Genomic DNA, 13,363 nt, shown 5'->3' with positions numbered 1-13,363 from the left:
CAATGGTGGGTAACACCATTGGAGATGCTCTTAGAGTCACTAAAGCTCTTGATTCTTGGTCAATAATGAGTGGGTATCTTCTCTTGTGAAGTTTTGTGTTCTTTGAGAAACTAAGCAAGACATTGTAGGTACAATTTTTGATTTTTTTTTCAAAGCTGTTTGCGAAGAAGACTTCTTGAGAAGTCTTTTCGTCAATGGTACGTTAGTTTTGCAGTTGACTAGCTATTTTGAATATTTTTTTGTAGAAGGCTTCTAAAGAAATTTTCTAACTTTTCTTTGTAACTTTCTTAAGTTTTATATTGAAGTCTTTTCTGATAAACATGTTAATTTTGCAATTAGCCAAAATTTTATAGATATTTGACTTTTCAAAGAAAACTTCTGAAAAGTCTTCTCAAGAAAGACTCCTATAGAAGTCTTTTTATTGTCACAGGAAGTCTTTGAAGTGCTCAGGGAGTCTAAATAGTTTAGTTTTGCAATTGACAGTAAAAATTGAAACATTTAATATTATTAGAAGACTTCTTTAGGAATCTTCCGGAAGAAAATTTCTATAAAAATCTTCTTTGGTTTTATTGCGGGATTCTGGTCAAACATATAGTTTTGAGAGAAGACTTCCATATAGAAGAGTTCTATAGAGGTCGTAGTCTTTTCTTTAAAATTCAAATATGTTTAATTGTAAAACTAACTTATGCAAACTTCTTGTGACACTTTAAAAACTTCATGAGAGGTAAGAAGACTTCTTAATCTTCTTTGAAAAAGTCAAATATCAGCAAAACTTTGGTCAATTGCAAATTTAACTTGCTTATTGGTGGTATTACCGAGAATTTACTCGAATAAATTGAAGTAATGAAAAAACGATAAATAAATTTCACATTAATTTCTTAATATATATATATATATATGTATATATATGTACATGTATATATGTATTTAAATTAAATAATAATAATGTGTTCTGACATACATGTAAATAATGACATATTTATTCATTTATTTTTAAATAATATTTAGTCGTTAAAATATTCATAAATATATTTGTATATATTTTAATTTCAAATGTACTATTAATTATAAAAATACTTACGAAATGATTAAAAATTATACAGTATAACCTCTTTAAATTAATACTCTATAAATTAATATACACTAAAAATCTCTATATAATAATATAATTTTATAGTGTTAAATTGAATTTTTGGTTCAATTAGTATATCGATAAATTAATATCTCTATAAATTAATAAAAAAATTATAGTTTTGGTGTAGTCACAACATTATTAATTTATAGAAGTTTCACTATATTAATATAATAATGAAAGGATAAAAAAACTGTTATATTTATAAATTTTATAGAAGTATGTTTATCTGTCAATTTTTAGTGAATCATTTGATAATTGTTTTTTTCCAAATCCTACCGTAGCAGTTGTACCGTATAATTTATCCATAATGGGCGGACGAAATAGAGTCCACAATAAAATGGTAGGTTTGGAAAATTCTAAATGGGCATTGGAGGGAACAAATGACAGCTGTGTCCTGTGTGCCTTCAATAATTCTTGTTTTTTTCATCGTAGGTAGTTGATCTTCTTCCTGTGTGCCACAGTTGACCACCATCTCCAACTTGCTCTGTCAATTTCCACGCAATCGTTCAAGAGAAAAAAAACCATGGCGGCTTCTTCCACGGCACTTCCGCAACCTCAGATCTTCATTAATTTCCGGGGGAAGGATTTACGCTGTGGATTCGTCAGCCATCTCGTCCGTGCCTTCAAAAGGAAGAAGATCAATGTATTTATCGATGAAAGGGAGGATAGAGGCCAACCTTTAGATTCTCTTTTTAAAAGGATAGAGGGGTCCACAATCGCCCTTGCTGTATTCTCCGAAAACTATCCCGAATCAAGATGGTGCTTACAAGAGTTGGAGAAGATGAATGAGCGTATGGTGGAAGGCAACCTAGTGGTGATTCCCATCTTTTACAAGGTGGAGCCATCCACAGTGAGATACTTGAAGGGAAATTTTGGGGATAAGTTATGGATTATGGCCAAGGGTGATGAGAAGATTAAGAAGTGGGAGGAAGCCTTGAGATCGATTCCTAATCTATTCGGCATCACTGTGGACGATAGAAGGTACTGAATTGAATTGTACAGGAAAGACTTAGCAATCATCTATTGGGTCTGATGTTTCAGTGTCTGTTTACTGGTTCTATATTTGGTCTAACATTTTTTTTAAATATAAAATTTATTCAATCCGAGAACGGAAAAATTCAGAAATCAAAATAATCACTCTTTCTATTTACAATTATTTTTCTATTTACAATTATTATGATAAATAAATCAAAATATTCATACTTACTTATTTTCTGTGATATATAGTTTAAATGATATTAACATTTATAGTATACTTTTTAATATGTTTATAAGAATTTATACTAATATGATTTTATAATCATTTGTATTTTTTATTAAAATAAAATTTAAACTGTTTAAAACAAAAATTTCAATGTGCACTTTTAATAATCATAAATTATATTTAAAAATCAAATGAAAATTGGGAAACTAAAATAACTAAGTTCTCAATACTTGTTCAATGCAAATTTATGAACTAAAATATTTATTTTTTATTTTTATTTGAAACAAAACAAGACTCAAAATTTGTTCAAGACTTTCAAGCACATTTTGGATTTGATAATTTGTTCACGGTTGATCCAGTGGGAAGGAGTGGTGGTTTAGCGCTTTTTTACAACAATGAGTCTCAGATCCAAGTCTTATATTCTAGTAATAGAATGATCAATGTGGAAGCGGTGGCCCACGGAAAGATGGTTTATCTTACGTTTGTGTATGGTGATCCTGTTCCAAAGTTAAGGGAACAAGTATGGGAACGTTTGACTATATATCGGCTTGCGCGTTCGGAACCCTTGTTCATCATTGGGGATTTAAATGAGATCACTAGAAATCATGAAAATGATGGAGGATCTTTGCGGAGTGCGGATTCATTCATTCGTTTTAATAATATGATAAGGAATACTGGTTTATTGGAATTTCCAGCTCGGGGAAATAAAATGTCATGGCAAGGGAGAAGAGGAAAAGGAAAAGGAGCAGTTACGATAAGATGTCGTCTAGATCGAGCTTTAGCAAATGAGGAGTGGCATACTCTGTTCACATGTTCTTATACAGAATATTTAGAGATGGTGGCCTCTGATCATCGCCCAGTGGTGGCTTATCTGGACGATAAAGTCACCAGGAGAAAAGGGCAATTTCATTTTGATAAAAGATGGATTTGACAAGAAGGTCTTTTGGAATCAATTACAATGAGCTGGTCAGATTATAGTGCAAGAAGTGAAACTGGGATAGTGGAAAAAATTAGTAATTGTCGACATGAAATTGCTAAATGGCGGAAAAATAATTCTCCTTATGGAAAGGACAAAATTAATGAGTTACAGAAAGCTCTTGAGGAGGTACAAACAGATAATTCTAGGTCTTAGGACGATATTATAGAGGTCTCAAAGAAGTTGCAAGATGCATATAAAGATGAAGAAGAGTATTTGCACCAGAAAAGTAGGAATACATGGTACACATCTGGGGATCTCAATACAAAATTCTATCATACTATGACTAAGCAACGATGGGTACGTAATCGGTATTGTGGGTTTATATGATGCTTTGGGAAATTGGATTACAGAGGATATGAGTGTGGAAAAAGTGGTAGTAGACTATTTCGAAGAGCTTTTTACTACCACTTTTCCATCGGAGTTTGATGACTTCCTCACAGAGGTACCACCGGGTATTACTCCTCAGATGAACCAACGTCTGTTGAGAGGAGCGACCGAGAATGAGGTTAGAGAAGCCCTGTTTATGATTCATCCAGAGAAGGCACCATGACCGGATGGCATGACGGCTCTTTTCTTTCAACACTCCTGACATATTATTAAGAAGGATTTGGTGGACATGGTGAATAATTTTTTGGTTATTGGAACTCTGGATCCAAGGTTGAATATCACTAATATTTGAATGATCCCAAAAACGGATAGGCCTACAAGAATGACAGAATTGAGGCCAATTAGCCTGTGTAATGTTGGGTATAAAATTATTTCGAAGGTTCTGTGTCAGCGATTGAAAATATGCTTTTGTACCAGGAAGGTTAATCTCTGATAATATTCTTATCGCTTAGGACATGTTTCATGGATTACAGACGAATAAGGCATGCAAAAGAAAATATATGGCAATTAAAATGGATATGAGTAAAGTGTATGATAGAGTGGAATGGGATTTTATAAAGGCTCTCCTACAGAAGATGGGCTTTGATCTTCATTGGATTACATTAAGGATGGAGTGTATATCATCGGTTCAATATCGGGTCCTACTTAATGGTCAACCACGGGGCCTTATCGTCCCACATAGGGGCTTACGACAAGGGGACCCTTTATCACCTTATTTATTTATCCTGTGTACTGAGGTTTTTATTGAAAATATTAAAAAGGCGGAAAGAGGAAAACTTTAACGGGAATGAAGGTAGCTAGAGCATGTCCATCTATTCTCATTTGCTTTTTGCAGATGATAGTCTCTTTTTCTGTAAAGCTCAAAAAGATGAATGTCACACTATCCTTACGATCTTAAAGGAATATGAGGTTATATCAGGTCAGCTTATAAATTTCGATAAGTCCTCTATCCAATTTGGGCACAACATTGAGGAATCAGCTAGACATGAGTTAATAGATATATTGGGAATCCAGAATCTTGGAGGCATGGGATCTTATCTAGGTCTTCCAGAAAATTTGGGAGGATCCAAGATACAAGCTTTTAGCTTTGTGCAGGACCGGCTAAATAATAGAGTTAATGGTTGGACTTTTAAGTTTTTTACAAAGGGAGGAAAGAAAGTGATTATTAAATCTGTGGTAACGGCATTACCAAACCATGTAATGTCTTGCTATCGTCTACCTAAGGCAACAACTAAAAAACTGACGATCACGGTCGCACAATTCTGGTGGAGTCTAGGGGGAAGGACAAGAGGCATGCACTGGAAATCATGAGATAAAGCGTGTCTTGATAAGGAAGAAGGGGGACTAGGTTTTAAGGATATTACGGATTTTAATACAGCAATGCTTGGTAAACAGTTGTGGCGCCTGATCGAGAAACCAAATACATTATTTTCCCGGGTATTCAAGGGACGGTATTACAGGAATGCATCACCCCTGGAACCGATTCGCTCTTATTCTCCGTCATATTGCTGGCGGACTATCGTTTCTGCTAGATATATGGTACGAAAAGGACTAATCAAAAGTGTGGGATCGAGATCATCTATATCTTTATGGAACGATCCATGGCTCCCAACCACTCGCCCGAGACCAAAAAATAAAAATCAACACATTTTCGACCCATACCTCAGAGTGGATTCTCTTATTGACTCTACTTCGCGAACATGGAATTCACATGCACTCAGGACTTTGATGGATCCCCAGGATGTGAAAATTATAGAAAGTATACCACTGAGTAAAACCCAGATGGTTGACAGAGATGGATGTCATTTCACAAACAATGGAAAGTATACAGTTAAATCAAGATATCAGATCAAACGAATTTATCCAGACAGGGAAAGACCACCTTTACGGTTTGGACCCACATTTGATGCTTTGAAAGCTTTCTGCTGGAAAATACGGTACCCCCAAAATTAAAATATTTTCTATAGCAATTGGTTACAGGTTGTATAGCAGTCAATAAGGATCTGAAAGCGAGAGGAATACAAGGAGACATATCTTGTGCACGTTGCGAAGCGGATGAGGAATCGATCAACCATGTGTTCTTTGAATGTCCTCGAGCACTTCAGGTTTGGGCTCTCTTCAAGATACCATCAAATCCAACCATGTTCCCAACGAGCTCCCTCTTTACAAACATGCATCATCTCTTCTGGAGAGTCTCTCCACCAATGGAGTATCATCAATTTGCATGAATACTTTGGTAAATTTGGAAATGAATGAACAATAAAGTTTTTAGTAATCTGGACATGGACCCAAGAGACAATCTCAAATTGGCAGAAACAGAGTCAATACTCAATACTTTGGACTGATGTACAGGTGTTGAACGAAACCAGGACAGTGTCCAGAGTTGAGGTTATGACTCTCCCATCAATTCCGGGGAGATGATGTTTTACAGATGGTTCCTGGAAGGAGAATGAAGTTTTTGCCGGGAAAGGTTAGCTGAGTACTTTAGAAGGTTTTGATGCACTGTTGGGAGCAAGGAATGTTCAGGCTTGTCTATCTCCTCTACATGCGGAGATAGAAGCACTACTCTGGACAATGAAATGCATGAAAAACTTACGCCAATTTCAGGTTATGTTTGCATCAGATTGTTTTCAGTTGGTGAAGATGGTTTCAGAACCATAAGAATAGTCAGCATTTGCTAGTTATTTGGAAGATATTAAGTCCCTGAAAGAAGGTTTCACACGTTCGGAGATTATCTATGTACCAAAGACGCAAAATTTAAGAGCGGATATCCTAGCACGCAGTGTCAGGAAGCAACCGTCGTTTGTCATTCACATGGATCAAAATCTACCAGAATGGTTTATAGAGTCAGTATGAGTCTGTAGTTGATGACAAAAAAATAGTATATAATTTAGTTTAAACAATAGTAATATATTTTAATTATGAATATCTATTAAATGAGAATTTCTATTCATGTAGTTTGATGATCATTTGAATCATGTTATAACAAAAATTCAAACCACTAATCATAAATTTATAAATGTGTGACTTTTAAAAAATTAAATAATTTAAAGTCATTTTCTTATAATTAAAATATAAATAACAAAAAAATTTAATAATACAAAAATAAACACAAATGAAGGATATAAAAATTATATCAAATCTTTATTATTCAAAAACATTATTTTCAACATATATTTTCTTCTTATTAGGCAATTTCGTAGTTTTTCTTAAATAATTAATTTTTATTAGCTTAATATAAAGTATAATATATGTTTAGATGAACCAACTTAAATATATAGTGATTATAAGAATTAATTTTTGTGATGACACGTGTCATAGGTAAAATGTTGTAATATTTCTATTTTAATATCTTAAGTATATAAAAATATTTTAATAGTTTTAGTAATTTAAAAAATATATTAAAAATTCAGTGGAAGTTGTAAAATTAAAATTTTAAGTTCTCAATACTTATTCAATGCAAATTTAAGAACTAGAATATTTATTTTATATGACATATAATTTAGTTTAAACAGTATTAAAATATATATATATTTTTAATATGAATATCTAATAAATGAGAATTTCCATTCATGTAGTTTTATGATCATTTGTTTCTTGTTGTAACAAAAATTTAAACCACTTACCACAAATTTATAGTCGTTGTTAAAATTTTTAAAGTCGTTGTTAAAATTTTTAAATATAACGTATACACAAAAATATAATTTTTTATTATATGGTGAATATGATTTTTAATTTATTTCAATAATATAAAATTAAAAAAAAAAAGAGAAATGATATAAATTTTTTACCAAATCTTTATTATTCAAAATCATGAATTCCAATATATACATTTTAATCATATTAGGTCATTTGTAATATTTACTTAAGAAAAGAAAGAAAATATATTTTGTACATTAATAATTAATTTTTGATTAGTTTAATAGAAAGTATAGTATAGATAAAATGTTGTAATGTTTATATTTTAATGTGTAAGAGATTAATTGTCTAAACTATTAATCATGTGGATATATTGATCCATTTTGTACGTTAAATGTTTTGCAAATATATTTGGTATATATAAAAGATAATATATAATATTTTTAGTTATATATAATCATTCAACTTTAATATAAATTGTTTTATATAATATGCTTATATGTTATATCATGTTTTTTTTTTGCTTCTTACATTGTACATAACGCTTGTACTAACAATTCTTAAAATTTCTGTAATGTGTTGTTATAAATAAAATTTATGAGTTTGGGGAATAAAAGATATTTTTGTATCATTACTTTATATAAATTATGTTTTTAGTGAAATATATAAAATCATGTTTACTTAAGAGTTCCATGATGTTTGAATAATTGATTTATTAATGATAAGTCAAAAGTTATTATACTTTCATAATTATCTTAAAATTATTTAAGTTCGAAAGAAAATGTATTTAGATATGGTAACTACTAATTGTATATTTTCGTAATTTCAAACTATTTGACATACTAACAAAAGAATATACAGTAAGAACTCTATAAATTAATAATGTTGGAATTTTAATAATTTATTAATTTATGAGTTATCAATTTACAAAAAATCATATGTTTAGATTTTTTTCTAATTTTATTTATAAAATAAGAAAATATTTGATTTTACCGTACATACATTACTTAAATTTTAGAAATTGAACTTTCATATTGTTTTATTATATTATTTAGTGTATATTTTATGTTTCATAGAATTTATATGTGATTTTCAATATAATTTTACTACATACTATCAAAATATATTGAAATGTTAAGAAAAAAATACATTGTGAATATAAACCAACAATATAATGTTTAGTTTGAACTTATATAAAATGTATATATAGATATATTATTAATTATGATTTTAATGGGATTATATATTTACATAGAACTTTCTAAAAATATTATTTTTTTATTTTTTTATTTATGTCATATTTTGAATCAACCAACTCGGGACCGCTAAAATTTATTAATCTATAGTGTTTATTAATTTATAGAGTATTGATTTATAGAGTTTCTACTGTACCTAAAATCTGAACAAGATGATTGATATTTCTGAATACATTCAAAATCTAGACAATTATAACTAAATCTAAATGATTTTTTTTATTATTAACTGTTTTTGGAAACAAAAACTTGAAATAAGAAGATGATACAATTTAACTAAAAAGAAGATAATACACTATAATTAAAAGAAAATAATGCATTATCTTCACTTATATAGATGTAACAAACAATATAAACCCTTTTATAATATGGTAATATACATTAAAAATATTAAAATATTATAAACAACAAAATACATATATAAAAATTTTGTTAACCAGTTATAGTTAAACATCTTAGAAATAATACATTTCTGAAATAAAACCAAAATATAAACAACATTTAGCAAGTAACAATATACAAAATAATTTTATAAAAATAAATGGAAATTGTCCTGCCAGTCACGCAGGTAAGAATGTAGTTTTTGTGTTTAATCTATAGTATTATTTGCGAACTGGTCTATCAGGTTAAATATATACATAGTCAACGAAATATAAAGAAAATTCTCCTTATCCGTTTCTCTTTACTTTCTCATGGAACTTATTTGTGTTATCTCACTCATATTTCAGCGACGAGGGCCAAGCAGTCAATGAAGTTGTGAAGGCGGTTAAGTCAGTCCTGTTCAAAGTTTCGCTGATTGGGAGCCAAGGTGTTTCTATTCAACCTTCAATTAACAGTGACGCGGGAACTTCCTCTGGAGGAGACAAGCACAAGGCTTTTGGAGTGAAACTACGGCTGAAAGAGTTGGAAGATATGTTGGGTTGTGATAAATACAAAGGAACTCGTATCATTGGAGTTGTTGGGATGCCTGGGATAGGTAAAACCACACTCATGAAAGCGCTCTTAGAGAAGTTGCAGTTTAAGTTTATGAAGCACGCTCTAGTTGAGAATATCCGTGCAAAATCAGAGGACCCTGGGTTAGATTACTTACCCACATTGCTTTTGGAAGACTTACTGGGGGTGGAAGATCCTTTCACAGACAATGTTGAGGACCCGTACGAAACGTACAAGCCTCAATTGCTTAGACGCAAGGTTCTTGTTATTCTGGATGGTGTTAGTCAAAAGGAACAGATAGATGCTCTTCTCAGGAAAGGTGACTGGATTAGTGAAGGAAGCAGGATTGTCATTGCAACAAGTGACATATCCTTGATAAATGGTCTGGTTCACGATACTTACATGGTCCAGAATCTGGACCACAGGGACAGCTTAGAGCTCTTTAACTACCATGCCTTTGGTGACGCTCAAGCCAATCCTCCCAATTACACAAAGCTGAGAGAGGAGGCTTTACATTACGCCAGAGGACATCCACTTGCTCTCAAAATGTTGGGTAGAGAGCTTAAGAATCAAAGTATGGCTCAGTGGAAATCGAGTCTGGAGAAACTCGCCCAGAGTCCAATCCCTGATATTGGAAGTGTCTTCCAAATGAGTTATGATGAACTGAGTTCAGAGCAGAAGGATGCGTTTCTTGACATAGCTTGTTTTAGATCGGAGAATGTGGATTATGTAGAAAGTTTACTGGCTTCACCTGACCCCGGATCTGCTGAAGCAATGAGTGCAGTAAAAGCTCTCACGCATAAGTTCTTGATTAATACTTGTGACAGTCGAGTGGAGATGCATGATCTACTGTATACTTTTTCAAGAGACCTCGATTCCAAAGCATCCACTCAATATGGTAACAGAAAACGGAGGCTGTGTCTCCATCAAGACATAATCAAGGACGGTGTAATCAATGCGCAAAATAAGATGGTGAGGCCACACTTAATTGGTAAAATCTTATTCTTTTCTCTTAGCTAATGTTGTGTTTGTTATTGTTGGTATTGGTTATTAGCAAGCTGCCAATGTCCGAGGTATTTTCCTAGACTTGTCTGAAGTGAAAGGTGAAACGATCTTAGACTGCGACCACTTCATAAGGATGGTTAATCTCCGGTATCTCAAGTTCTACAATTCTCAGTGTCCGCAGGAATGTAAAACCAACAATAAGATCAATATTCCTGATAAACTTAAGCTACCACTGAAAGAGGTTAGATGCCTCCACTGGCTGAAATTCCCACTGGAGGAACTTCCAAATGATTTCAACCCGGTGAATCTTGTTGACCTTAAGCTGCCCTTCAGCGAGATTCGACAACTTTGGAAGGGTGACAAGGTGTGTTTCTAAATAATCATTTGATAGCTTTGTTAATGGTAAAAATATCCTGGATTGTTGTTTTCTTTACTGGTGTCCTATAGCTGGTGGCAAAACGTTTTTTTTTTTGGTTACAGGATACACCTTTCTTAAAGTGGGTTGATCTCAGTCACTCAAGTAAATTGTGCAGCTTGTCAGGGTTATTAAAGGCTATAGATCTTCAAAGATTGGACCTTGAAGGCTGCACAGCATTAAAAACTTTGCCAGGTGGTATGAGAAAGATGAAAAAGCTTGCTTTCCTGAATCTGAAAGGTTGCACAAGTCTCGAATCTATTCCAGAGATGAGTTTAATTTCTCTGAAAACTCTTACTCTCAGTGGCTGCTTGAATTTTAAGGAATTTCCGTTGGTTTCAGAAAATCTTGAAATTCTATACTTGGATGGTACAGCAATAAGTCAGCTTCCTGAGAATATGGAGAAGCTACAGAGACTTGTTGTATTGAATATGAAAAGTTGCAAAATGCTTCAGAAAGTCCCAGTCCGGGTTGGTGAGCTGAAAGCTCTTCAGGAACTGATACTCTCTGATTGTTTAAATCTCAATTATTTTCCAGAAATCAGGATGAGCTCTTTAAACATTTTACTTTTGGATGGGACAGCCATTGAAGTGATGCCACAATTACCCTCAGTGCAGTACTTGTGCTTAAGCAGAAATGACAAGATCACATGTCTTCCTACTGGCATCAGTCAACTTGTTCAACTAAAGTGGTTGGATTTGAAGTACTGTAAGAGTCTTACATCTGTTCCAGAGTTTCCACCAAATCTTCAGTGCTTAGATGCACACGGTTGTAGTTCGCTGAAGACAGTTTCGAAGCCTCTGGCCCGTATCATGCGAACCGAGCAGAACCCTTCCACATTCATTTTTACCAACTGTAAGAACCTGGAACAATCTGCCAAGGAGGAAATCACATCGTATGCCCAAAGGAAATGTCAGCTGCTGTCATATGCTCGTAAACGCTACAATGGGGTCTCTCTCTATATCTCTTTTTTACTCTTTGTATCGCTCTTTAAGATTCTTGTATCTCAAGAAACTCTGCAGTCTTATGTTTTTCCTTGTTTATATATTTGCAGGGTCTTGTTTCAGAGGCTTTGTTCAGCACTTGCTTTCCTGGATGTGAAGTGCCTTCATGGTTTTGTCATGAAAGAGTTGGATCAGAGCTAGAAGTAAAACTCCTCCCACATTGGCATGACAAGAGGCTTGCAGAAATAGCTCTATGTGCTGTAGTCTCATTCCATGACTGCAAAGATCAAATCAGCTGCTTGTCGGTGACCTGCACCTTTAAAGTAAAAGTTGAAGACAATTCTTGGGTCTCATTTACTTGCCCAGTAGGAAGTTGGACCAGACAGGGAGACAAGGTTGATTCAGACCATGTCTTTATAGGCTACACCAGTTGCCCATATACCATGAAGTGTCCTGAAGACGAGAACTCTGATAAATGCAGTTCTACTGAAGCCTGCCTTGAATTTACTGTGACGGGGGGTACAAATGAGAAAGGAACACTGAAGGTGTTGAAGTGCGGTTTAGGTTTGGTGTATGCAAAGGATAAAATCAAAAACAGTTCTCATGAAGCAAAGTATGATATGCCTGTTGAAGTGAGCGTTCAAGAAACTTTAGGAGTGGTTGATGAAGATGATAATGAACGGCCAAAAACGAAGCAAAGATCAATAAGGGACGATAGTATCCCGTGTCAATTAGACATTCATGCAAGTGTACCTCCAAGGAGTAACGATAATTCAGTGGCCAGGCCCATGCTTGAGAATCTCCAAGGGCGAGATGAATCTGTTCCAGGTTAAGCACATTCTTACACAGAACTCCAAGTCTTGATGAAGAAAATCCAGCATGAGTAAAGATGTCAGTCAAGTAGTCAACGTAATACAGATGACATTCACTTTGCATCCTCATAGTAAGCAGAAATCAAAAAGCAAAAAGGGAAACTGAAGATATTAGATCAGAGCTTACCCAGATTCCAGAATCTTTAGTGACCTATCAGCCATCATTTTTATCCTGCTTTTGAGTTGTGTTCACGAGAGCCTGTCAAGTTACATAGTAGAAAGATAATTTTTTTTTATAAAATCCTTATGTTGCTGTTTCTTGGTCAAGTTTATTTCTGGTTGTTGTTTTTGCTATCTTTCCGATTGAGCCCCTAGTATTTAAGCTTTTTGTAAGACTCTTTTGACGGTTGAATAAGAATATCTTTCTGATCATGATTCTTTTTATATTTGATAAGCCTCTCATTATGTCAAGCCCTGCTGTTGTCAATTGAGGTTTAGCTTGAATGTAAAGCACTCGTACCAAGTAAGGATGATCCATTTTTGTGAAATAACTTTGTGGGTGAATCTTGATTCTGCTTTTGCGTGTAAGAAAATAATACAGTGTTTTGGCTAAAGGTTCAAAGGGGTTATGTTTTTGCTACTTGTCGTGTAAGAAAA

The 13,363-nt window shown here is 33.4% G+C and overlaps 1 protein-coding gene across 2 annotated transcripts; it reads left to right on the top strand.

The window, feature by feature from the left end:
* Positions 1–1,411: 1,411 nt before the first annotated feature.
* On the top strand, positions 1,412–13,138 carry LOC106437687 (disease resistance protein RPS4-like). 2 transcript variants are annotated; one of them, XM_048759660.1, is made up of 6 exons: positions 1,412–2,116; positions 9,326–10,502; positions 10,585–10,899; positions 11,016–11,190; positions 11,293–11,900; positions 12,005–13,138. In XM_048759660.1, the coding sequence occupies exons 1-6, from the start codon at positions 1,659–1,661 to the stop codon at positions 12,725–12,727; spliced, it is 3,456 nt and encodes a 1,151-aa protein (XP_048615617.1). In that variant the 5' UTR covers positions 1,412–1,658; the 3' UTR covers positions 12,728–13,138. The 2 variants fall into 2 exon arrangements, with proteins under 2 accessions (XP_048615617.1, XP_013734073.1); XM_013878619.3 differs by having other exon boundaries at positions 1,413–2,116; positions 11,016–11,900.
* Positions 13,139–13,363: the final 225 nt, after the last annotated feature.

The sequence above is a fragment of the Brassica napus genome, chromosome A2 (assembly GCF_020379485.1).
Source record: "Brassica napus cultivar Da-Ae chromosome A2, Da-Ae, whole genome shotgun sequence".
Classification (NCBI taxonomy): Eukaryota; Viridiplantae; Streptophyta; class Magnoliopsida; order Brassicales; family Brassicaceae; genus Brassica; species Brassica napus.
The sequence above is the reverse complement of the archived record's forward strand: the minus strand, read 5'-3'. Positions and strand labels throughout refer to the sequence as shown.

Coding starts and splice junctions, on each gene's coding strand:
- LOC106437687 (XM_013878619.3), top strand. CDS start 1,659: ATGGCGGCTTCTTCCACGGCACTTCCGCAACCTCAGATCTTCATTAAT. Junction 2,117..9,325: donor ATCACTGTGGACGATAGAAG/GTACTGAATTGA, acceptor CTCATATTTCAG/CGACGAGGGCCAAGCAGTCA. Junction 11,901..12,004: donor CTCGTAAACGCTACAATGGG/GTCTCTCTCTAT, acceptor ATATATTTGCAG/GGTCTTGTTTCAGAGGCTTT.